At 41.7% G+C, this 22,592-nt stretch overlaps 1 protein-coding gene across 1 annotated transcript in view; it reads right to left on the bottom strand.

The window, feature by feature from the left end:
• Positions 1-878: 878 nt before the first annotated feature.
• kdm4b (lysine (K)-specific demethylase 4B) overlaps positions 879-22,592 on the bottom strand; it is a 47,331-nt gene continuing 25,617 nt past the window's right edge. Inside the window, exons 9-22 of the mRNA XM_065955770.1 lie at positions 17,977-18,173; positions 17,565-17,824; positions 16,506-16,741; positions 16,070-16,190; positions 14,471-14,631; positions 14,069-14,273; positions 12,562-12,638; positions 12,274-12,329; positions 11,019-11,127; positions 7,268-7,456; positions 6,704-6,880; positions 6,151-6,270; positions 3,983-4,075; positions 879-3,079 (exon numbers count right to left, since the gene is read on the bottom strand). Of these exons, the coding sequence (XP_065811842.1) occupies positions 2,552-3,079; positions 3,983-4,075; positions 6,151-6,270; positions 6,704-6,880; positions 7,268-7,456; positions 11,019-11,127; positions 12,274-12,329; positions 12,562-12,638; positions 14,069-14,273; positions 14,471-14,631; positions 16,070-16,190; positions 16,506-16,741; positions 17,565-17,824; positions 17,977-18,173 (2,529 nt within the window). The 3' untranslated portion in view covers positions 879-2,551. The remainder of the gene's footprint in view (positions 3,080-3,982; positions 4,076-6,150; positions 6,271-6,703; positions 6,881-7,267; positions 7,457-11,018; positions 11,128-12,273; positions 12,330-12,561; positions 12,639-14,068; positions 14,274-14,470; positions 14,632-16,069; positions 16,191-16,505; positions 16,742-17,564; positions 17,825-17,976; positions 18,174-22,592) is intronic.

Here is a 22,592-nt window from a genome sequence, read left to right as displayed (position 1 = left end):
TTTGGCTGGTTAATGTTGCAGTTAACTTTTGTTTTTTTCACTTCAGTGTGTCGCTTACTTCGCAGACATGTAACGTGGAGGCTCTGTTGTGTGACTTGAGACATGACTCTCGTCAGACTTCACCTACGACCTTCACAACCTTCACATCAGGTTGGATAATAAACATGTCCAAAGCAGATGACTTCCTCCATAAAGGCCGAGATAAAGCTAAGGAGAAGGGTCTTGCTCTGTCAAGTAGAAATACAGTTATGTGCCACAAGACCATGTAAAAACACCTTGTGCTCAAAAATACAATAAACCCTTTCATTTATTTTCTTGTATGTTGCAATATTCAAAATCAATTGACAGTTGTATATTATTAGAACTGTATACATTTTGTGCTTTTGTGCCTTTTTTAGAGATAGGACAGTGGATAGAGCCAGAGACCAACAAGAGACATAGTGGGGGATGACACAGGTCAGATTCAAACCAGGCTGACCACTTGGAGGACAACTGCCTCCGCACATGGGGTGCCCGCACCAGCCACCAGCGCCCCTACTGTATACAGTTTTGGGTTTGGATTGGTTTTACCAGATTGTTGTCGATTATCTAATTCAGTGGATTAGCCAAAACAATTCCTGTCTGGTAAGTTTGTCAAGAACTAACAATTGAGCTTCCAGAAATGTTAGAAATCCTGTTTTTTTATGTAGTATTGATGGATTTCTTGATTAACAGTAACACATGTAGGAATCTGTCTTATCTTCAATGCATCTCCATTGAAATAAACTCTAAAAATGCCAAGGAAACTTTTTCCATCATCTTTCCATGGCTGGTCCACAAATGTACGACTCCCTTGAACCTTTCGGGCCACTGAACACACAAAACACAGAAGAGCTGGCGACTAGCAACCCACTTTAATCCCTATGAAATAGGTTTTTCTTGATGGACATTATTTGGAAACAGGAACACACACGTGTTCCAATATTTCAGTTGTGATGACAGAAAAAAAAAGGTAAGTGACATTTACAAATTGAAATCACAATACACAAGGCCTGCAGTATGTACAAGGTGACAGTGTTGGGAAAGACAGTTTATCAGTAGTTTTATAATATCTTTGTAGCACCTCCTTAGCATAAATATAACTGTATCCTGGAAAAGAAAGATGTGTTGTCCACACTGGGAAATATTCCAGAGAAAACCTGTTTAAAATAAAGATAATTAGGTTTCCAATCGGCCAAGTTTGTGAATTCTGTTCAGAAAATAAACAAACAGGATACAGCAACGGAAAAAAACAGACCACATTAATTAATATACAATATTGATTTATACATCTAAACCAATAATGATACATCATTTTCAACATTTTAGGGTTCCTACATATTTTCCCCCTCTTCCAAATATCATACATTTCCCCTAACTTTATTTCATCCTTTAAATTGACTTGATAGTTTTGGTCAGTTCATCTGCCAACAGGACAAATGTGCGCCATCACTCAGGGTGTCAGGGACTGTTACCAGGACAACAAATATTATTCATGTGCCAATGAGCGTTTTCTGGGCTGTTCTATTTCTTCCTTGAATGTGTGAAGACTAAGACGTTAAAATGTATTTTGTTCCCCCACATGTAGGAACCCTGAGAGAGTTTTTGGGTGTGAAAAGTGGAGCCGCCAAAATGACTTAATGACATCAATACATAAAGGTCTCATCTGTTCACTAATGTGACACAATCTTCACAAAGATTCCAATGCATCCTGCAGACAAATCTAAAAGTGTTTGCATTCAACAAGATTTTTTCTAGAACAAATAATTCTTTCAATATTTGACTAAGACATTTAAATACTGAGTACCCCCTACAATACACTTTTTTTTCTTTTACCCCATCCCCATGTTTACCTCTTGCAATATGACAACAACAACAAAAAAAACCCACCTCGCTGAAAATATCCTGAAGATGGACAATGTGACACTTTACTACCTCCACCAGTTTCGAAGCCACGAGTGGCTGCATTGAAAAATAGATATTTAGTTGCTGGTTCTTTGATTTAAAAAAAAGAAAAAGAAAAAAAAAAAAAAAGGGAACAAGCGAAGTCCACTGTGGCCTTGGTGCTGAGAGGCAGTCATTGTAATTAGCTTCCTGTATAAAGAAATCGGGACTGTGCTGTTATTTATTTAACATGACGAGGTCTGGAGTTGATACCACCCATTCATAATTATATATGCAGAAGAAAAGCACAGCAGCTGACTGAAGCAAACAAAGGCCTAGAAAACAACAAATAATCATAATCATAATAATGTTCAAATAAAAAAACGGTGTCCTCTTTTAGCCATGGCTCCAGAAGAGGCTGAAGCACCACTGCAAATACATTAAGTCAAATATAGAAAAGTAACATGCATTAAAAGAGTGCTCTTGTGTCCGTGTGTTTTCCTGCTCTGTCCTGAGCTTTCAGAGCAAGTGCACAAAATGTTTCTGTCCATTAATACAGCACTCGTTAGAATCCATCTCTGTTAGCTTACTTCTGAGTGGCTTCTTCCTCAGCCAGTGAGGTTGAGGAATAATATAGTGGAGTTGTGTTTTAATACAGGGGTCCGGGTCCATTGTCCTGAGGGAAATGTGAATTGAGGAGGGTCTCCATGTAGGAAACGAAGCCGCTGCTGTGGATGTAGCTTTCGGACATGTGCTGTGGAGGCAGGGGAGGGGACGGCACAGACAGGAGGGGGTCAGAGTTCAACGTCGACTGAAAGGGGGTCGACTGGGGAGTCAGCGTGGGGTCCGATGACAGGGGTGACTCCGTTAAAGCGTTGGTGAGGGCGAGGCTCGTGTCCATCGGGGTCACAGCGTCCATCTGAGTACCATTGTTTAAGGTGGGGGCATCCTGCGGGGTGGGGAAGGGCTGGGACAGGAGTTGTGAGGTGGGCTGTGTGTTAATACTGTGATCTGCTGCTGGTGCTGCTAACGGGGCTGCGGTTTGGGGATAGGCTGGGTTGTGAGTGGTCTCCATGGGGGTGTCAGCGGGCGGGGCTACGTTGAATGGAAGGCGGGGGCGCTTGGCTGCTTGAGCTTCATCTGCTGGGGGAACCCCCTCTTGGGGGGCAGGTATTGCCTGAAAACAGACAGAACAGGTTCAGTCTGAGCCCATGATGGGACAAACAGGGATGTGTCTGAAATGACTTCTTATTAACTAAAGACCAAAGAGCATGAACTGTCCGCCATGTATAAAAGTCTAAAAAATCTGAACAAGAAAATATATGAACCAAGTAAATGTCATATACATGACATTCATAACAGCTGCTTGAGTTTCATTCCTGTTTACAATTACCAACAGCCTCAGAGTTAAGAGTGAAGAATGTCTTGAATCGAACAAGTTCTGTTTTTTCACAAACTTCTGTTTGTTCACACAACAAAGAAATGTTTCTTAGACTTTTTCATGATGCATAAAACACACCTTCCCATTATTAATACCAGATTCACAGTTAAATCAAGCAGCTTCTTTGCATCTACAGAGGTCAACAGTGTTTATCTGATGGTTTCTTAAAGTGCAAGATGCTTGGTTGAAATGTGCATATTCAAATTCAGAGACTGTGAAATCTGACGCGTTTCAAAGTTTTCTCAAAACGATTAAAGATTTTGACTTTCTTCTGACACACATTATCATGAAAAGCTTCCTTGGCATTAAAAAAAAGGCACTCTCATTTTCTCACCAGATATTTATGAAAAGCAGCAGCCTACACATTTTGTCCCACACGCAGGCCTTTATCCATTGTGGGCTGCAACACGTCGGTTGTTTGCTTGAATAAATATTTATTTCATCTGAAACTGCTTTGTGGTCTTTTTATTGAACACTTGAAGCTATTGTTGGGCCACCCTTTTTATCATTCGCCTCTGCAAACAATTCTAAAAGCTACAGAGTGCCTTAAGTGCCCTCCTTATATGTTTTATTATAACAAGACTGAGAGCACAACGCATGGTGTGTGAGCTGAAAGCAGAGTGTCAGTGATAAACTCACCAGTCGGGCTCGGACTCTTTTGGGCAGCTCCTGGTCCAGCTGATGGATCTCTGAGTGTTTTAACATCAGCTGAGTCTGGTCCTGAAACTCAACCTGGACACAACATTGAAACTTCAGATTAATCCACTAACATTTTCATGTGGGTTGTTTCCTGTGAGTAAAGAGCAACACTCAACGACGTGACCCATAACAATTACAGCGGGCGACATCAGAAGGAAACTCATCCAATCATCAAAGGTTAGAGCTGGAGAAAAAAAAACAGTAGCAGGCTGGCTAAGTGAGCAAAAATACTGAAACTTTTAACCAGAAAGTCACAGATGGAGTTCCAGTGATTACAAATGGTTTCATCAAGGACCATGTGTTCTGTCAAAATGTCCTTGACCGTCGCACTGAACCCCAAAGCTGCTCATTGACTGGATGAGAGCTTCAACTTAGTGTTTTTAAACGCACAAAAGAAGGGGACAAGGTCAGGGTGGTGCCCCTGACACAGTGAACAGCTGCAGGTTTGTTTATAATTCATCAGAACGGAGCTCCTTGTCTCTTACAGAACGGTTAGGTGGCAAAGCTAGCGGGCTACAAGATGAGAGCAAAGAAAGACTCTTCACTTTCTGAAGAGGAAATCATTTCAAACCACAACAAATGAGTCTGTAGTGTTTTAGAAGATATGTCAGTGATGGTGAATAAAAGGTCAACAGCACTTGTGCACTTGTGCCAGTTGGTGTAGTATGCTGCACATTCAAGTATTTAAATGAGCAGTGAACTCTTGTCAGAATAAAGAGAAGACACAGGCCTGACAAGGTTGAATAGCTTGAATATTTATGTCATAGTGTACAAACATTCCAGTTCTGTGTGTATGTGTCATCAAACCATTTCCACGTGTGCTCACAAAAACCAGTGTTGAGGGAATATCCAAGATTAACAACCTCACTTAACCCTGACTGCTAATGCATTCCTCTATCTTTAAATGTAAGTGACTTTCAAGATGTCTGCCCTTGACACCAGTCTCAGAGAATCATCATCTCCAATTGTGCATGTCCCACTTGGTAACCCTAACCGTAACCCTCTGCATATTTTCCCTGTGAACTCCCCGGCATGCACGAGTGAGGCCGAAATCTCTCCACTTCACGATTTCAATGTTACGCTGCATCAGAATGCTCCGCGGTAATCTACGAGGGCAGCCAAGCTTTTCACACATTGATAAATACCAGACCGAGGATCAAACCGGAGGGTGGCAGGGCCATTAGACAGAGGACCCTGTTACCAAAAGTTCACAGGTTTAATCACAACAGGGTCCCTCCTGCAGAAGAGCATCAGATAAAAATGTGAAGATTGTGCCATGGCTCATAAAACCCTTCTGTGTGTGCATTTCTACATTTCTAAATTCAGCTTCTTCTCCGCCCACTGTAGCAGGGAATTACAAATGTTGCCTGAAAACACTGAAGTGGAACAGCAGTGGTTGAAGAATACAATTGTTCCTGTTCTTTTTCTTAAACACACATTTATCTATCGAGTGTGAGATTCTTACATCTCTTTCTCTTCTTTCTCTCCTCTGCTCAGAGATTCAGAGAGACCCGAGATGAGACTTTCCAGCCAGAAAACCTGACCCTTCACCTCTTCTTGTCCATCCTTTTTTCATCACACAGATTTACTTCAGGAGAGCTGTTTTCATAAATGCACTCCTGAAAATATCGAGATTCTCCTGACCTGGCTGTTCACATAATCAACCTCACAGCGGGAGAGTATCCCTGTCAGACTGGAGGGGGGGCAGGGGGGGGTCTCCTGAGTAGCGGATGAAGCAACAGAGTCTGCTATACGAGGCCATAATGAGAATAAAAGAGCGGAGAACAACATACTGACGAGGAACAGAAAACGTAATGCAGCTGTTTAAATACGTGCACAGAGATCATAGTTTCAATTTAACTGTATTTGTAAAGGGACCACGTGCAATGAGAACATAAATGTAAGCATTTGATGCATTGCACCAGAGTTAGCCTTAGCCTTATTTACATTTGCAGTCCCTTGGCAGGTAACAAATACAACATATAAAAACATCAAGCATCACTTAGCAAGTAAAGGACATTTAACAAATAACTATGTATTGCACATGAAATGTCCCGCACGCACGCACGCACCCTAATATCTAAAAGTGTGCGCTTTCTTTTTCTCACCTGATAAAATTTGTGGGTGTGCTGTCTGACAAAGGAAGCGTTGAGGACCTGACCGTCAGGCATGCTGACCACAATTAACTCTCCCACCTCGGGAGGACCGCTGCGCAGGCAGTCATGACTCTGGAGGAGGAGGAGGAGGGAAGAGAATGAAGATGCAGATAACGAGTTACGAGATGGAGAGATAAGACACTCTGCTGAAAAAAAAAAAGTCTGTTAACTGAATTAAAAGTCTTAAGAAACTGTTTCCCTGACTCGACGCTAATTTGTGTTGTTTGAAAAACTCCTTTCATCATTCATCTGGTGAACCTTAATCTATGAACTCTATCATCAAATGTATTAAACGTTCAGAGATGTTTGTTACTGAAATATGACAGTGATTCATTCAAACTTATTTTAATTTACTTTTACTTATCATATTTTATGTTTGCTCTCGCTACAAAGCACAGAACTGTTGCTAGGATATTTCCCTGTCTTTGAAACAAGGATCTATATATGTTGAAGTTATCTCTATGAGTAGGTGTCGGTGTTTAACTCGGCTAGAAGAAACGCTCACCATTATGTTTTCAGGGTGCAGGTTGTCGCAGTATGAGCCGTCGTCGAAGTTGACCTCGTAGTACGTCTGAGCGGCCACGCCGATGATGTCACAGTGGTAGTACCAGCCGTCAACGTTGCGACCAATCACCCTTTGGCTCACGTTTGGACCTTGTGGGGTTTTTGGTGCTGGCCGAGGCTGGACAGAGGAAAAACATACAAGACTGAAGCATGGGACAAATTCAAACATATTTAAATCAGATACAGTGTGTGTCTTTATGTTACTCGTTTTGAAATAAATGGTCAAAACGCCAAACGAGTAGAATGTCAATAAGGGATAGCAGCTTCAGCATAGATCGACTCAAATCAAAAAAAAAAAGTTTTCTGTGAGGGGGACCTTGTAAATTTTCCTTATAAAAAGTTTAATCAACAATAAAAACAACTTCTATCTCCCAACATGCTAACGTGCTAAGTGAGAACAGGATATCAGAAGCACGCTGAGTCTGAATCTAAAGGTAACATGGAAATTCTGAATGACTATCTCTGGCTGACTGTCTCCAAACCAAGACTCTTTCTTTGCTCCTACCTTGGGCGGGACCCTTTTATGCCGGTGGCAGGTGACGGAGACCACATAGGGCCAGTCTGCGGGTTTCATGACAACTCCGGCGATTTGGGCGCAGGTGACATGGAAGGAGGTGGCACAGTTCCCGTATGAGCACTGGATGCAGGCGCCGCGGTTCTGACTGGAATTACTGCTGTGACAGAACACACACTTCTACAAAGAAAAGAGAAAATGAAGAGTTGAGTTAGTTTTACAGTGATTCAGTCCCACCTCCTCTGCTGTTTTGTTTTTCTTTGACATAAATATTTAATTGTTATCAGAATTCTCTTCAAGATTCTGTGAGGAGCATTCAGGTTGTGTTGATTTTGGCGACCCCTGTGGACAAAGCTGTCTCAAATTAATTTTGCCAGGATGCCAGAAAAATCAGCCAGCTCACAAGGCTGATGGGAGCTAATGTTAGCCTGGAGGCTAGATCTAACACTACTGAGCAAATGTGCATACGCCGATTTAAATCATAACTTGGGAGGGCCCATTCACTGGACCTTTCAGGGGGCCCAGCCATTTCTGCGGGTGGGCAAGGTAACAAGCATTGACAATGAGGATGTATAGAAAAAGTCAATCTCGTTGCTGACAGTCGTGTTTGCTTTAGAACGTCAAAGAGGCATCAGTATACATGTCAGTTTATTTCATAACCAGTTAAAGACTCATCACAGGAGCTTTAAGGTCCTAATCTTCAGACTGCTGATTGAAAGCAATGGATTGTTCCTTCTTTTTCTTTTGCAATTAAACGCGAAAGTTGAATTGATTTCAAGGAATCATGCGAGATGGTGGATAGTAGCCTGCCAAAACACTGGTGGTGTTCACAATCACAGAGCCTCTTCCACAGCACATATCTCACTCCAGTGTTTCGGTGAACTTGCTGTTGACACAGGCTTGTCACAAAAATGTCTTGACAAGTGTCCATGCTCTATTTGCCGTCAATGTCGATAATATTCACAACAACCACGAGGAGCGGTTTCCGAATGTGATGACGCTTCATAATTGTTAAAAACCATGTGGTTTTTCTGGTATAGCTTGCTCTGAATTGGCAGGATTTGTAGGGTGTCGTCTCATGATAGAGGGACAAGGACCACCTTTTTATACTTTTTGGTACTGTAACAATTATTAAATGAAAAAAGAGAATAGTGCTTGTGAGAGCATCAGTGCTGGCAACCTGGTGAGATACTCCTCCAGACTTCCCTGAAAATGTCAACTCTTTCTTCGTCAACAACTTTATACGTGTTATTAACAGCAGCGTGAACCGTCACTGTTGCACCCCAAAGATAGTTTTTTTTTCTTCATCCTTTTTCTTGCATCACTTCTTCAACTTCTGCTCTTGCACAATAAAACAAGGACTTTACTTTTCTCCCTCACAGGCCTTTTTTTTCTTTTTGCCTTTTTTTCCCCAATTCTTTTATTCCATCCCTACATTTTGAGTGTGAAATTACAACCAGCCAACCAAATCTTTGCCTTCGGCCGGGATCCTGGTCTACTTGGAGACTTTTTGACATGTACAACCCTGCATGAAAACCCTTCTTCATTTAATTTCATGTTGAATCCTTTTCCTCCATGTCTACCCCCTTATTGTCACACTTTCCTAACCCATCTCTTCATGTAGAGAACACAGAAGGAAGAACAGAGACAGGCTTACAGAAGAGATGGAATAAAGAGAGAGAATCACAGCATGTAAGAGAATTTCTTCTGTCAAACTGAGATATCATGTCACTACACCGGGGGTAGGTGTGTTTAAAGAAAATCTTCCTTTCAGATACTAATGAAAACATCTATATTTGAAGAAATCACCTGCCATTGGAGAAGAAAAGAGTGGATTTATGGATGTCCTCCTCATGACACCATGGTTCGATCTGCCAGACAGACTGGAGCTATTACCTAAACAGCTTTGACAGCTCGCTCATCTTGTGCTCCTGGTATCTTTTGGTTCACTTGTTTCATTGTGATTATCTATCATCACACATTCACACACTCTGTCTGCCCCCACTCCCTCTCTCACCCGTCTGACTCCATCCTCCTCCTATTGACAAATAACAGCAGGAGCAGATGTAGCCTGGCAGATCAATACAAAATATATATTCTTTATTAAAGTGCCAATAGTTCATTTTTGTACCAGAGTGACGGGGGGGGGATGTTCAACGGCTCACAACAGAGCTATGTGATTTATTTCACCAGCTGGCATAGTTTGTAGTTTTAGCCAGTACACTTTTCCAGGCAGTGAGACGAGAGCAGCATGAGCATGATTTATACTCTGATACATCGTCGGTAAACATATTGTCTTTCTCAGGTCAGTTTCGCCCATTCATCTTGACTATGGTCAACTCACGAGTTTCGTTTTCATCGGGGGGGGGAAGAATGAGAATTTGAATGAGAGCCCCTCCCCGGTGGCAGAATCTACATACTGCACATTTAAGTCAAAATGTGTTTTTTTCTTTTTTTTGACTGCTTTTAGTAGCTCCGTGCATCAACTTAAATGTGTATACTGGATAACAATTTATATTTGCTGATTTTATGTCTTTTATTATTGTCATTTCTTTATATATAGTATGTTTAGTTGTACAGATATTGTGTTGTGCATATAATTCACTAATTATTCTTTCGGCTCAATTTTTCACCTGGGGATTACTGAATTGTTTATGATTTAAATCATTTTAATCCTTAGTTTTGTATCTTTACAAAATTGGAGTTCCGGGCACTTGCTTTAGGAAATCTAAGATAACACTGCACACTTAATCTACCCTTTAGAAATAAAATGTTCAAAAATTAAACCAGATGTTCAGATAAATACACAGCTTCAAAGTGTTTTTCTGAAAATTACAGGTGAGTGGACCTAAACCTGGAGGTGAAAAACAGCTAGAAAGGTTGAATGATGATTTATTGAAGTGGCTTGCTCGTCCAAGCTTGAGGCTGTTTTCTCAGAAGAAAATACACTGCAGATTTTTTAGGTGCAAGATACTACCTTTGGGAAAGGTATGTCTTTGGAGGATTCTGCCAGTGTTACTGTGCCTGAGAAATTCAGAGAAAACTAAGACAAAAGCTGCTGTGTGAAATCTCTCTGCGTCTGAAAACAACAAATGTTCAAAGACAGAAGGGAAAACACACATAGATTGCTGAACACGGTGAAATTGTTTCACTTGTTTCAAGAGTTCATGTTCTCAGTTGATCAGCCTAGTCATCAGGACCATTAGACCGCAGAGTTTCTTCTCGTGGCGTTTCAAGAAGCGATGGAGGAATCCTGCTTTGACAGCAGTTGGATGCAAATGTCACCCAGCTTGTCTTTGATAGATTATTCAGAGAGCGGCTGCGGAAGATAGGTGACAATATTTGTAGATTTGTTACATTGCACCAGCAAGCACTGCTGTTCCCTGTGAAGTGGGATCATGTGAAAGGAGGGGGAAGAGGGAGACTTAGAGAGAAGGGACGAGTTGTGTTCAAAGACGTGGACGCAATGAGAAAATTGCCTTTCGCCCACGGGATCGATGCACTTCATTTGGCGCAGTGAGAGATGACGGCTGATTATTCAGCTACTCCCCTCAGCACACATGTTTCACCCCATGTCCTCCACTTGTCTTAAAAGGATGAAAAAAGATCAATCCAGCAGGGGAGGATGGGTCCAAACCGAGAGAATGACAGATACAGTGAGCAGGGAAGACAGAAAGACTTTCAGACTTAAGAGGAGAACTGAGAATGTTACTGTCCTGTCCTCACGGAGAGAGAAACTCACCAGATTTTTGCGTGATTCTGGGACGGCACTGACGTCCACCGGCTCCCTCTCGATGGCGTTGACGAAGCGAGCTTCAGCCACAGCTATGGCGCAGATGACATGGACCCAGCTGGATAACAAGACACACCATAAAACATCAGGCTTTGGATGATGCACAAACAAGGCCAAACATATAACTCAAACAGCTAATTAACATGTGAATCACTACCGGTATGTGTCCTGCATCTTCTGCCTTTTCTTCAAACTGAAATCTGCAGAACTACCAGTAGACTGATTTTGCTGATATCTCATTTTGAAATCATAACCGTAATCGTAACTTGGTTAACTTCTATTTATTTAGCATTTATCTGTTTTATACAAGATGTGATGTTATTGTAGGTAAATGTTTGTCTGATAAGCAGGAAGAAGTGGTTTTAAGACTACACTTTTCTTTCCACCATCTCTAAAGCTTGGCTCAGATTACAGAATAATCAGGCCGATTTGAGGTCCGATTCCCTCTTTCTGAAAATAGTGCGGGATGTTACCGACTCACAGCTGCTCGGAACAGATTATCTTGTAGAGCGAGAGGTATAACGATCCAATCTTAACGCCCCACGATCTGCTCAGAGATCGTTGAGGACGCCCCAATTTATTTCAAACATGATATTTAGGATTTAATCTTGATGATTACGTCATGAAAGGGTCTGGCCGAAGTCGTGTGTGACTACAATAACCGCGAGAGAAGGACAGTAATAAGTGGACAGTAGTGGCGACCGGTGGCAAGACGCAATCTGTACGGGTGCGTTGGACAACTGTAATGACAGTTACAATTTAACCTCCAACTCTCGCTGAAGAACAGACATGTCGTTCGCGTCCCCCAAGACATTTCTTCACCCAAAACTTGCTTTGTTTATTTTGTTTTCCCTTAGCACAAAGCATTAAAAGAACAAATTTACCCTCATGGTCCATTGTTTACATGCGGTCACCTATGGAGGTTCATTCCTTTGCAGTGATGTTCATATCTGTGTTTGCATGCTTGAGATTATGTGGTAGAATCTCTGTTAATATTCTCCTTTTGTATGTGATGCTAACCGGACTCAAAATCGGATAAGATTTTAAAAACTCCTGCAGCGTGAGCCAGGCTTAACAGAACCCTCTGGTTTCCGTCAAGTCATTACAATATCAGATATATATGTAGTCATAGTGAGTTATTGGTGACATTGGAATAGAAGGTTCTATTCTTTGTTTTATTAAAACCCAAATCTATGCCATTTACCGTTTGTCAGTTGTAGTCTTCAAAGCTCCTCCGCGCAGGTTACAGAGACAACACTCCTGAAAACACACAAAGCACATGAGGATAACGTTTAGGCAGTGAGCAGACGCAGCCACATAGACCTTCTGAGCTCTCATGGCTCATCTCTTGGTATTTCGTCGTTATAGCTGCCGGGGAACATAATCAATCCATTTTAAATACTGCAGATTTGACGACACATGAGTAAGTGAACTCTGAGGGACTATGATCATGTTTTTATAGACTTTGTTGTATAATTAAGCTGCTGCTCACCACTGTCCAGGCTCCTGCTGCACACCTGGAGCACATCCAGGGATCACTGACACAGTCTGGCTTCACACCGTAACAACCTGCAAGAGAGGAAAGATTGGCTTCAAATCCTTTGTCTTTTAACATTTCGTATTTGCTGTTTCCATTGCAACTCTCTAAACCTACACTAATATACTGAATGATTTTATTGGCTAGCGCACACTAACACCATGTGGAGCAGAGGGGTGGAGCACAGAGCGGGTGCTTCTAGCAGGTTTTTCTGCTTCATTTCCTCTTATCAATAGCAGCACTGCTCCCCCAGCTGAGCCGAGCTCATGCTGGATGACTAATGAACTGCTTTAGGGATAATCAGAGCCTGGAAGGGTCAGTGTGTGTTTGTGTGCAGTATTGACTGAGCACATAGGATGCACATGTCTATGTTGTAATTGAACTGGTTGTATGTGCTGTTTGCAACACCAAAAAAAAAAAAAAAAAAAAAAAAAATTAAAAAAACATCCGTATGTACGAACATTTTGGGAAACATATAACCTCCAACAGGTCCAACCAACAGCTGACTGTCTGGACACATAAGTGCAGAAGGCAGGGCATAGGGTGAGAGAGCAGGTGTATGGTGTGCCAAAAGGCCACTGTGTATATTTAGCAGCCTCTTAGCTAGTTTGACCTGAGTCAAAAACAGTTCAGCCAAGAGGCCTCACTCAGAGCTGCCACAGGGGAATTGAGCCGACAAGTTGTTGCACTGTTGTAGCAGAGTGTCATCCGCTGTGCTTTCTATTTTTCCAATACTTTTTCCAGAAAAAAACAAACAAAAAAACAACAACAATGTGAAGAGAGAAAAGAAGTGGAATGCAAAACCTTTTTATTACCCCAATTATTAAAACAAAGGTGACAGAGCTTTACGAAGCACCTTTTCATCGAAATACATGTTTAACAATCCAGGTCATGATAATGCTACATTCAATTTAGGATGACTTTTTAGGATATTCTGCCTGACTATGCATGAAGATCTTATCATGTTAAATACGGGTACATTGTAAAAGAGTTACACTTGTGTGTTTCATTGTTGTTGCAGCTACAAACCCTTTCATATTGCATGGTAAATTGACTTTCTCAAAATATCTGCCAACTTAAGAAGAGGCAGATTTAGAAGACCTTGTAATAACTTGGAGTAAAAACCAGGCTGCTCTCAGTGACTGGAAAATCTTCAATGTAAAAAGCTGGAATTAAATTCTCTTTGCTTGAAAGTTTCCTTGCAGCTGCAAGAGAGTAGACTTTTTCATAAACAGCACATAAACACTGTGGAAAGCTGTGGTTTATTTTTATTTAGCATCTTTAAAAAAAGCCCACCAACATTTTTGATATGCAGGGGAACACCCACCTTCTTCACTAACTAGTACAGCTGTCCTCAGGTGTTTTCACTGCATTGCACAGCGACACACTTTGACAACCTATGTTTTTTTTTTCCCCCTCCCCTCAATGTTACTCCTTGCTGGATTTAGAGTTGTATACTTACTGGCATGAACCTGCATGTGGCAGGATGAGCAGCAGAGCAGAGGACTGGTTCCATCCTCTCCAGTGTGATAGTTGGTGGGTGACGGCTCGGTGTTGCCTGCACCCACACTGAAGCACATCTCCGACACTAGTGGACGAGTGCGACTGCCAGGACGGGGAATGAGGGTGCGCTGGGAGTTATTCGGAAGCATAGAGTCTTTTTGTGGCTATAATAACAAGAGAAAAGAAAAGATGCAAGTGTGACTATTACTATAAATACACCTCCGATATTGATACTAATACCACAATATCCCAACTACTACCCTGCAACAACTACAAACAACTGTCACTGCTATCACTATGAAGACTTCTTTCCTGGCTACAGTTGACAGAAATGAGCTCCTGGTGCAGCGTGTGGCTTTACCTTTGTGTAAGGACAGAAAAGTGAGCAGATAGAACAGTGTGGTTGAAGGGCTGCCACTGCATTATTGAAAGCCTTCTCTGCCAGGAAGTTGGGGGAGTGATTCTGCCACAGATGCTCTTGTTTCTTCATGTCGCTGTCCAGGGGCATGGGGGAGGACAGCTCTGTGGGTAAAGGACACAAGTTGTTATTCTCTAAAGCAAGACATCCACAATCGGATGAGGGTGAAACATACTGGGGAGACGCTGGAAGATTCATTATTGGGAATGATTTATTTTTCTCTAAAGTGCATGAGAAGCATTTTTTTTGGAAAAGCATGGGGATCGTTTTAAAAAGGGAGCCCTTGCCAAGATACAAAAATAGCACACTGTATTCCAGACAATAACAACAGCACTCCTAATATAATTGGCTGATGAGCACAAATAGCACAGGCATCAACAACTTGCTGTTGTAGGTCTGGAATCAATTTGGCAGGGAAGCTGCCTGAAGCTGCTGATCCAGATTGTTTGTTAAAACCTGGACAAAAGGCAGCAGGAGCATTTAACCCTTTCTCCTCTCCCTCCACCGCCCGCCTTCCTGAAGGAAAAACGTAGAGTCTGGTCCCCTGCTGCAGACTTTAAGTGACTTTGAAAGCAGGTAATTGGAAGTCATGATCCCCGGATCAATAAGCGTCAGTCAGAAAATGAAAAAGGGAAAAAAAGTCAGAACAGAGGGAGTGGAAAAAAAGCCTCTGCATGTTGATTTCATTATTCCCCACAGGGAGCTTTAGTCCTGCCTGTTTTTCTCTCTATGGATCAATAATCAAACGAAAAGGAACAAGTCTCTTCTTCATTTTAAGTATGGTGACAGAGAGGACGGTGAGTGGGATGAATAACGGAGGGGACAGAGGGGAAAAATGATGACTATAGATGAATAATGGTGAGAGTTATTATTCATGTTTCTATATTTATTTATTGCAGAGTTATATCAAGTCCTTGTGTATGGGCTTACAAATAAAGGGCGGCTCCCATTTAACAGTACGGTAGATCAATTTAAAACATATATATCTCCATTGATAATAAAAATACATTCAAGATTCACATATTATACTCCTTTTCAACCAGTTTAAATAAGTCTCAGAGCACCCCAAAACATGTCTGTGAAGTTTCTTGTTAGAATTCCTCTCTGATCATGCCTATAAAACCCTCTATTTCTGCCCTTCACAGAACAGGATTTTTTTGTGTCCGTAGCTTTAAATGCAAATAAGCTGCGTCGGACCACGCCCCCTCTGGACGAGCTTGGGTGGAATGGGTTTTCTTGCATCATGCCCTGTTGTTTAGGGTGAGGGAAGACTCAGAGGGCAGACCAAATACCTAGCTGTGTGAGTGTCACCCACCAGGGGGAGGGATAACTGCCCTTTGTGATGTCACAAAGGGAAAATCTCCAAATGGCTTGTTTGAGCACACCCTTTTCGAAAAAGTGGAGCAGGCAAAAGACGGAGAGAATGGACTTTTCTCATAACTGGGGTGTTAGTAGACGGAATAGGGACACATATCTGTGTTGTAAAAACATGGTAAAGTATATTTTGCATAACATGAGACCTTTAAATGAATTCATACAAACCTTTGTCGCCTGTTGGTTCTTTCTTGACGAGGGACAAAGGAGAGCGCATGGGGGGCTTGCTGAGGGGATGACGGCGACTCTTTTTGACTTCTGTTGGCATCTTCATCTTTGAGTAACATGCCTGATACAAAAAATACAGATTGTGTCATATCAGATTTTGTTTTTTAACCTTTAAATAAACAGCTTTGTTGTGGGCAAGTAATAAGTACAGCCACTTATTAAAGATGTATTTGTGTATTAGTTTAGAATTTCTGCTGTGCTAACAAAACAATGTAAATCTAGAACTCTAACTCTGTTTTAAGACCAGCCTGCTAAATGTCTCTCCTGTTAATAAGGGCAAGTGTGCTGCTCTGATTGGCACGTTGACGTAAAACCATTCAGAAGGACAAATTAAAATTGACTTGAAACAGTAAAACAACACCTTGCTGAAACTCACATCTGGCTTGATGTCTGCTGGGATGTCACTCTGTCTGGGGGTTAAAGGATTTGCCATCTCTGGGTGACCAACGGCAGGGTTAATTGTTGTCCTCATGCCAGATGTAGCAAACTGCTCAAAAACTTCCTGAAACCCAGTAGTGGATTCGATGGCATTTAACATCTTCTTTCCCTTTTTCTGCTTCTTTCTCTCAATGTCCTCCATCAAGTCCTGTGGCTTGTTCTCGAGTTCCGGTGCTGGCAAAAATACATGGAGGGAAAATAGTCAGGATAGTAGAAATGACGAATCAAAAAACTCTAATGGGATGTACTGGTGATCCCAAAAACATAATGAAATATACTGTGGGAGTGACTTTCATGAAACTGTAATGACATCATGTAAGAAAAAGTCCCTTTTATATTGGCCGTTCAAGGCGGGATATTTACGCCCCTGTAACCTCTCACCTTCAATGTAAATGTCACAGAGGTGAAACGGTGGGACAATCAGTGGAAAGGCATTACAGGGGCTTTAATATGCTTTGTTAGTTTACACTCTATGCATCCTGTTTCCACAATGCAGCAACACACAATCAAATGACACGCTGGGACACTAGTATCAGACCTTGTGGAATCAATATAAAAGCGGACTGACAGCAGAGCTTCATCACAAGACTCTTTGAGAGTATAGAACCGCTTACTGTATTTTTCGTAAAATAATTACAATTTCATGACAACTGTTGCCAGGTAAAGACTCTAAGAATGTTAAGCAGGGGAATCAGAGTGTCATTGCTCACACAGGGTGAGGAGAAATACAAATAGTAGAAGGGAGTGTTATGAGAGCCTAAATCACAAACTATACACAACAAGCTTCTGCTTGTTATGAGAAGGTGTAAAAGATTTAAAAAATGACTGCTAAATGGAGAGGCTCCATGTTGTTTATTTCATGTTGAGTTGAATTCTCATTATTTTTTGCTGCGGCTGCAGAAGGTTAAAGAGGATCGGAGACGCAGCTTGAAATCTAAAGAAAGAAAATGTGTTGCTTTGGACCATTTACAATAACGCTAGTGTAAAAAAAACCCACCTTCCTGTTTTATGTCTTTACATGCGGAAATAGCCGCCCTAGCAGCAGCCTCAGCAGCCTCCTGCTCCTCACGCTCCATGGCCTCCAGGGTCACCATGGCCTCCCGGGCTAAACGCTCCTCTCTCTCCTTCCTTCGCTGGGCCTCGCGCTCCTCCACCTGACGCTGGTAATCAGCCGCATTCAGCTCAATGCCTTCCTCTGCCAGCACCTTTACCTCCTCCAGTTTCAGACGACGAAACTGCTTCATTTTCTGCATGGCCCTGGAGTGGTGCACAAAGATTGATTAATGATAAAAGAATCTTATAACATGCATAATGTGAAGATGAGCATACGTACACTATATGTGCACAAAGTGTAACCTGTGCATCACAACCTGACACTTTATGAAACTCAGGTGGTTTCTGTCACTCACCTTCGCAGGAGGTTTGCGCGCTGCGTGACACGATCCTCCCTCCAGCGCTCTAGTTCTTGGCTGCTGAGCTCTGTTGCCTTAAGGTGATCCAACACCGTCGTGTCCCTGCCCTGCTTCCAAAGCTCATAGCGATCTGGCTGCAGGCAGCGCACAAACACATCCATGGAGATCTTCACCATGTCCTTACGGCAGGTACACTGGAGAAACACAAACAGAGAGGGAGCAGATGACTGTAGAGCTGCAAAGAGCATAACAAAATTATATATTCAACGGTAAAGAAAACTTTACAGAGGAAGAATGCTGGTGTGTGTCTACAAATAGAGCAGATGCTACAGATGACACTTTGAGCTACACTTCTCATAATTTTGACTGAGAACTCAGCAGTGAGCAATGAAAAGAGGAGGTAACGGTTTGTGGCAGATGAACGAGGAAGCCGAGAAAACATGAAGGTAGAGGATGGTTAAGGATGGCAGAGCAGCAGTAGATATCAAACTGTAAAGATAGACTGCTTCAGAGCTGAAATCTAATGTATAGATTAAAGAAATTGTAGAGTTGTAAAAAAAATATATATATATAATAATAAAATAAGAATACATCTGAACGTGTGGTTATATTCACAGCTGGAGAGGTTTGAATCTGCAATGACAGGTTTCTATATCTTTAACACGCTCAGACTTTGGGAGTGTGAAAATAGCATTTATTAATGTACACCTCACATAACTGATGATTGATTTCAGTACATTTAGATCCTCACTATGGATGTTACAAATTCATTCTGACGGCCTACAAATCTGAAAACTGTAGACTAACAAGGATTTTTTTAAAGATTTATTTTTTGGGCTTTTTGTGCCTTTAAATGGAGGCGAGAGTGGGGAACCACGTCGGATTTGAACCTGGGCCGCTCGCTCGGAGGACTATAGCCTCCAAACATGGGGCTCGCACACTAACCACTGTGCCACCAGCTCCCCATAACAAGGATTTTTAAAACTATTGTTCTCATAACTGCGCTATGTCTACGAAATATGAATACATAAAAATAGTCAGATCTGTAAAAGAAATTTATGATTGAGGACAAAACAAATATTAAAGTGAATTTGATGAAAACAAATCCATGCAATGAAAAAAAACCTAGAAAAAAAAAAAAAACGAGTCAGTGTAACGGCTAGGATTGAGGTTCATGTTGTCATGTGCAGAGCTCATGAGTAATCAATACATCAATTAAAAACACTCACACCTCAACATGCCTTGACAAACCTCGATTAAGACAATAGAGGTGAAATAAATAAATCGGCTGACTAGTGAAGGGAGAATATGTAGAGTGAGAGATGTAAAATGAAACCCAATGTGCTGAATATAAGTGAGGGGAAATGACAGGTACAGCAGGAAGAAGTTTGAGAATGCAGGAAACAACAAAAAATAGGGATTGGAAAAAAAAAACGAGGGACAAGAAGGGGAGATGAAAATATTTTCTTTGTGCCTTGCTTGCTGTATTACATTCTGGCCCTATTATTTCCTGAGCTGTGCAGAAAGCCTTATGTTCAATTACTGGGAACACAGCAATTCTCCTTCCCCCAGAAAAAAAAAAAAAAAAAAAACAATATCCAGCCTACAGCTCATGTGGACACCACTTGACAGACGGAAACATTCAAATATGGCGTGCGTGCGTGCGTGCGTGCGTGCGTGCTGGTTGTTGGCTGTTTGCGCAAACATGGGCGAGCAGAGGGGGGTAAGTGAGCATGGCTGCAGCTGATTGTTGCTATCATGAAAGCTTTAGTAAGACAGACACACACCAGGACGTTGCAAACACAAAATTGAAATATCTCCAAACTTGATCGTAACTTCAATGTCCGATTGTCTTGTGTTGTAGGAAATAAGCACTCATTTATTTAAGAGGTTATGGGGATTGCTGCCATCCTTGAGGACTTGGACAAGTTACACTTTATTATCATTTGAAAACTTAATTAGAGAAGGGAAACAGATTTGGCGATGCACAACATGCGGGAAAACAAAACTCACCCTGAGGCATGCAGTCAATGAGCCCTGAAGTATACTTGAGCTCCTAATGAAGTGATAGTGATTGAGCCTAAGAAAGGCTGGGGGACACTCAGAGGAACAGTGGACGTAGTGGATGTAACAAGTACCAAATTAACACAAAGTTTTGACTGGCAGTATTTTGAGATATTGATTACTTTAAATTCTGTATGTTTGTTTGCTTAGTTCAAAGTGCAGAGATGAGCGCAGAAATCAGCAGAACGATAAATTACAGAATGATAAACGATTGGGGAGGTAATTAAAAATTGTAGATGTGCAAAGCACATTCTATTCTGCACAGCAGGGCTGTGTATCATCCAGCTGCTCATGCTGTTTAAACTGTGAAATGAGACTCAACTTATCTGCACACTCATTTGCTCGTGTCTGTTCCACAAAGGGTTTTTAATGCTGCAGAAAAAAAGCTGACCAAGATTAATTAATTTGTAAACTAAATGTGTCTTATTTTTTCACATGCCTACTTATTTCTAACCGCCATTCTTTATCTGTTAATATACACCCCACTTTCACAAAAGCTGCATTGAAATGCAAACAAAACAGACGATGAACAGTCATTGATGTAGAAAAGTTCAGCAGTGAGTTGGTTTTTTTTTCCTGCACAGCTGTAGAACTGACTGTGTGCATGACAAACAGTATAAACAGAACTGAATCGCTGGATCTGTCTTGTTTATGTTGCAGATTTTTGAGGTAAATGCCAGCAATACTTCCACTGTGACGAGCACACTCATTTCATTGCATGGCCAGAAGTCTCTGATCTACTCCCCACTAAAAGAATGTCGATCATTTCAATATGGCCGCCCTCTCGACGGACTGGGTGAAGCAGAGCTGCTCTGGTATCTACAGGGTAAAGGGTGGATCCTTCTTTTAGATAAGCTCAGAGTAAAATAGTCAATGACATAAAAAGTGAATGTGAAAAATCAAATACCTTGATTTTGTTCTGCCTTGATACCTTTACTAACTTCATCATAGGGGACCATGGTGTTGCTTTGCTGTTTTAATATACAAGTATGATATAAGAAGTGATTGTTTTCGCTGCCTTTTTCGATCTGTGATCTGCTGGGGATCAATGTGGCAAATGGTGACTTTGAACAGTTTCACATCTTACAAGCACCTCAAGTGTGACATGACAGGTTACTGATGTGAAAATGAAAGTTTTTAAATATACATAATTTTAGTTTAACCTTACTGAATCTTGAAAATGCACACCCCCCCATCCCTCGAAAAAGACTAGGTCATCTGCAATTCCTTTATTGAGACTGGAAGGATGATTTCAATATCCCCCCCTTCTGAAAGAAAGATATTTGTCGAAGTTTACCGAAGCCGCAGCAAAGGACAACTGAGCAAAGGAGGATTTCCTTGAGGAATACCACACACCAGGAATTTAAATTCAGCATCATGTTGGTGCAACACACAACGACACATATTTTTAAATAATCTGCACGACCCACTTTTGCGATCTAAAGTGGTTCAGGGAGCTTGTTGCTAAGCGCCTTCAACGTATCTTACAATAGATGCAGTAGTATATGAATCAGGGCGGCTATTAGATCCCTACAAAAGACAATGAAACTTTGAAGGAATGACAAAGAAATGTTGAACCCTAAATGACTAAAATGACACGGCATGTACCTAACGAATAGTCAGAGAGGTTGGGGAAAAGGTTAATTAAGACTGCAAAGTCTGAAATAAACGTGTTGTGTCAGAACAAACCCACACAGCACATAAGGACTGCTGACAGTCAGCCTGTGATGACCGCTGGTGTGTGTTCGCTTAGTTAGTCAGACAGATGGGTCAGCAGTTGGGGAGCTTGTATTTAAGAAGACTGAGACATAAAGCACGCTCGCTCTCTCCTCCTCTCTGTCGAAAGCTGGCAGCCCCTGAACAGTGACAAATTCGATCGGGAGCCCCATCGCTCACTGTCCTGTTTGGTGCTGACAGACTATAGCTCGCCGTGGAGTGGGAGGGAGGGAGGGGAGATAGCCAAACGAGTTAACAGATGACTGCTTAAGCAAAAGACAGATAGAGAGAGAGATGGAGATGGAGGGAGTTAAGTTAAAGATCTAGAACCAATGCAAGACTTCAGTCTTGACTATCAAGTGGCATAGGAAAGCTTTGTAGATCTAGTCTTTGTATTAACAAAAAAGACTCCAAAAAAGGTAACCAGCTGAGATCAGTTTATTGACATGTTGTGATCACTCTTGAAATCTAAAGCTGTGGCAAAATAAGACGCTGTAAGTAGCCGAGTTTGGATTTATGAAGCACCGTTTCAACCAAACGTACCAGCTTGGTACGATTTGGTTATGGAGGACAACCAGGAGAGTTCTACACCTCCGAGGTCATCCATGGGCCACGCTACACTCTGACATTAGTTGCAAAAAAACAACAAAATCAGCCTTGAAATGACTCACTTTGAAAATCCACAGGATATTGTGGATATACATATGGTGCTTTGTGTTTGTCATTTATTGGCGCTTTCACACAGGAAGTGACGAGTCTTTCAACCAATCAATGGGCTGCAGTGTGTCTAGCTCCAGCCTTTAGGGTCAGATCGGTACATTTGGCAGCCTAAC

The sequence above is a fragment of the Labrus bergylta genome, chromosome 6 (assembly GCF_963930695.1).
Source record: "Labrus bergylta chromosome 6, fLabBer1.1, whole genome shotgun sequence".
NCBI lineage: Eukaryota > Metazoa > Chordata > Actinopteri > Labriformes > Labridae > Labrus > Labrus bergylta.
Note: the sequence above shows the minus strand (reverse complement) of the source record. Positions and strands in the feature narration are given on the sequence as shown.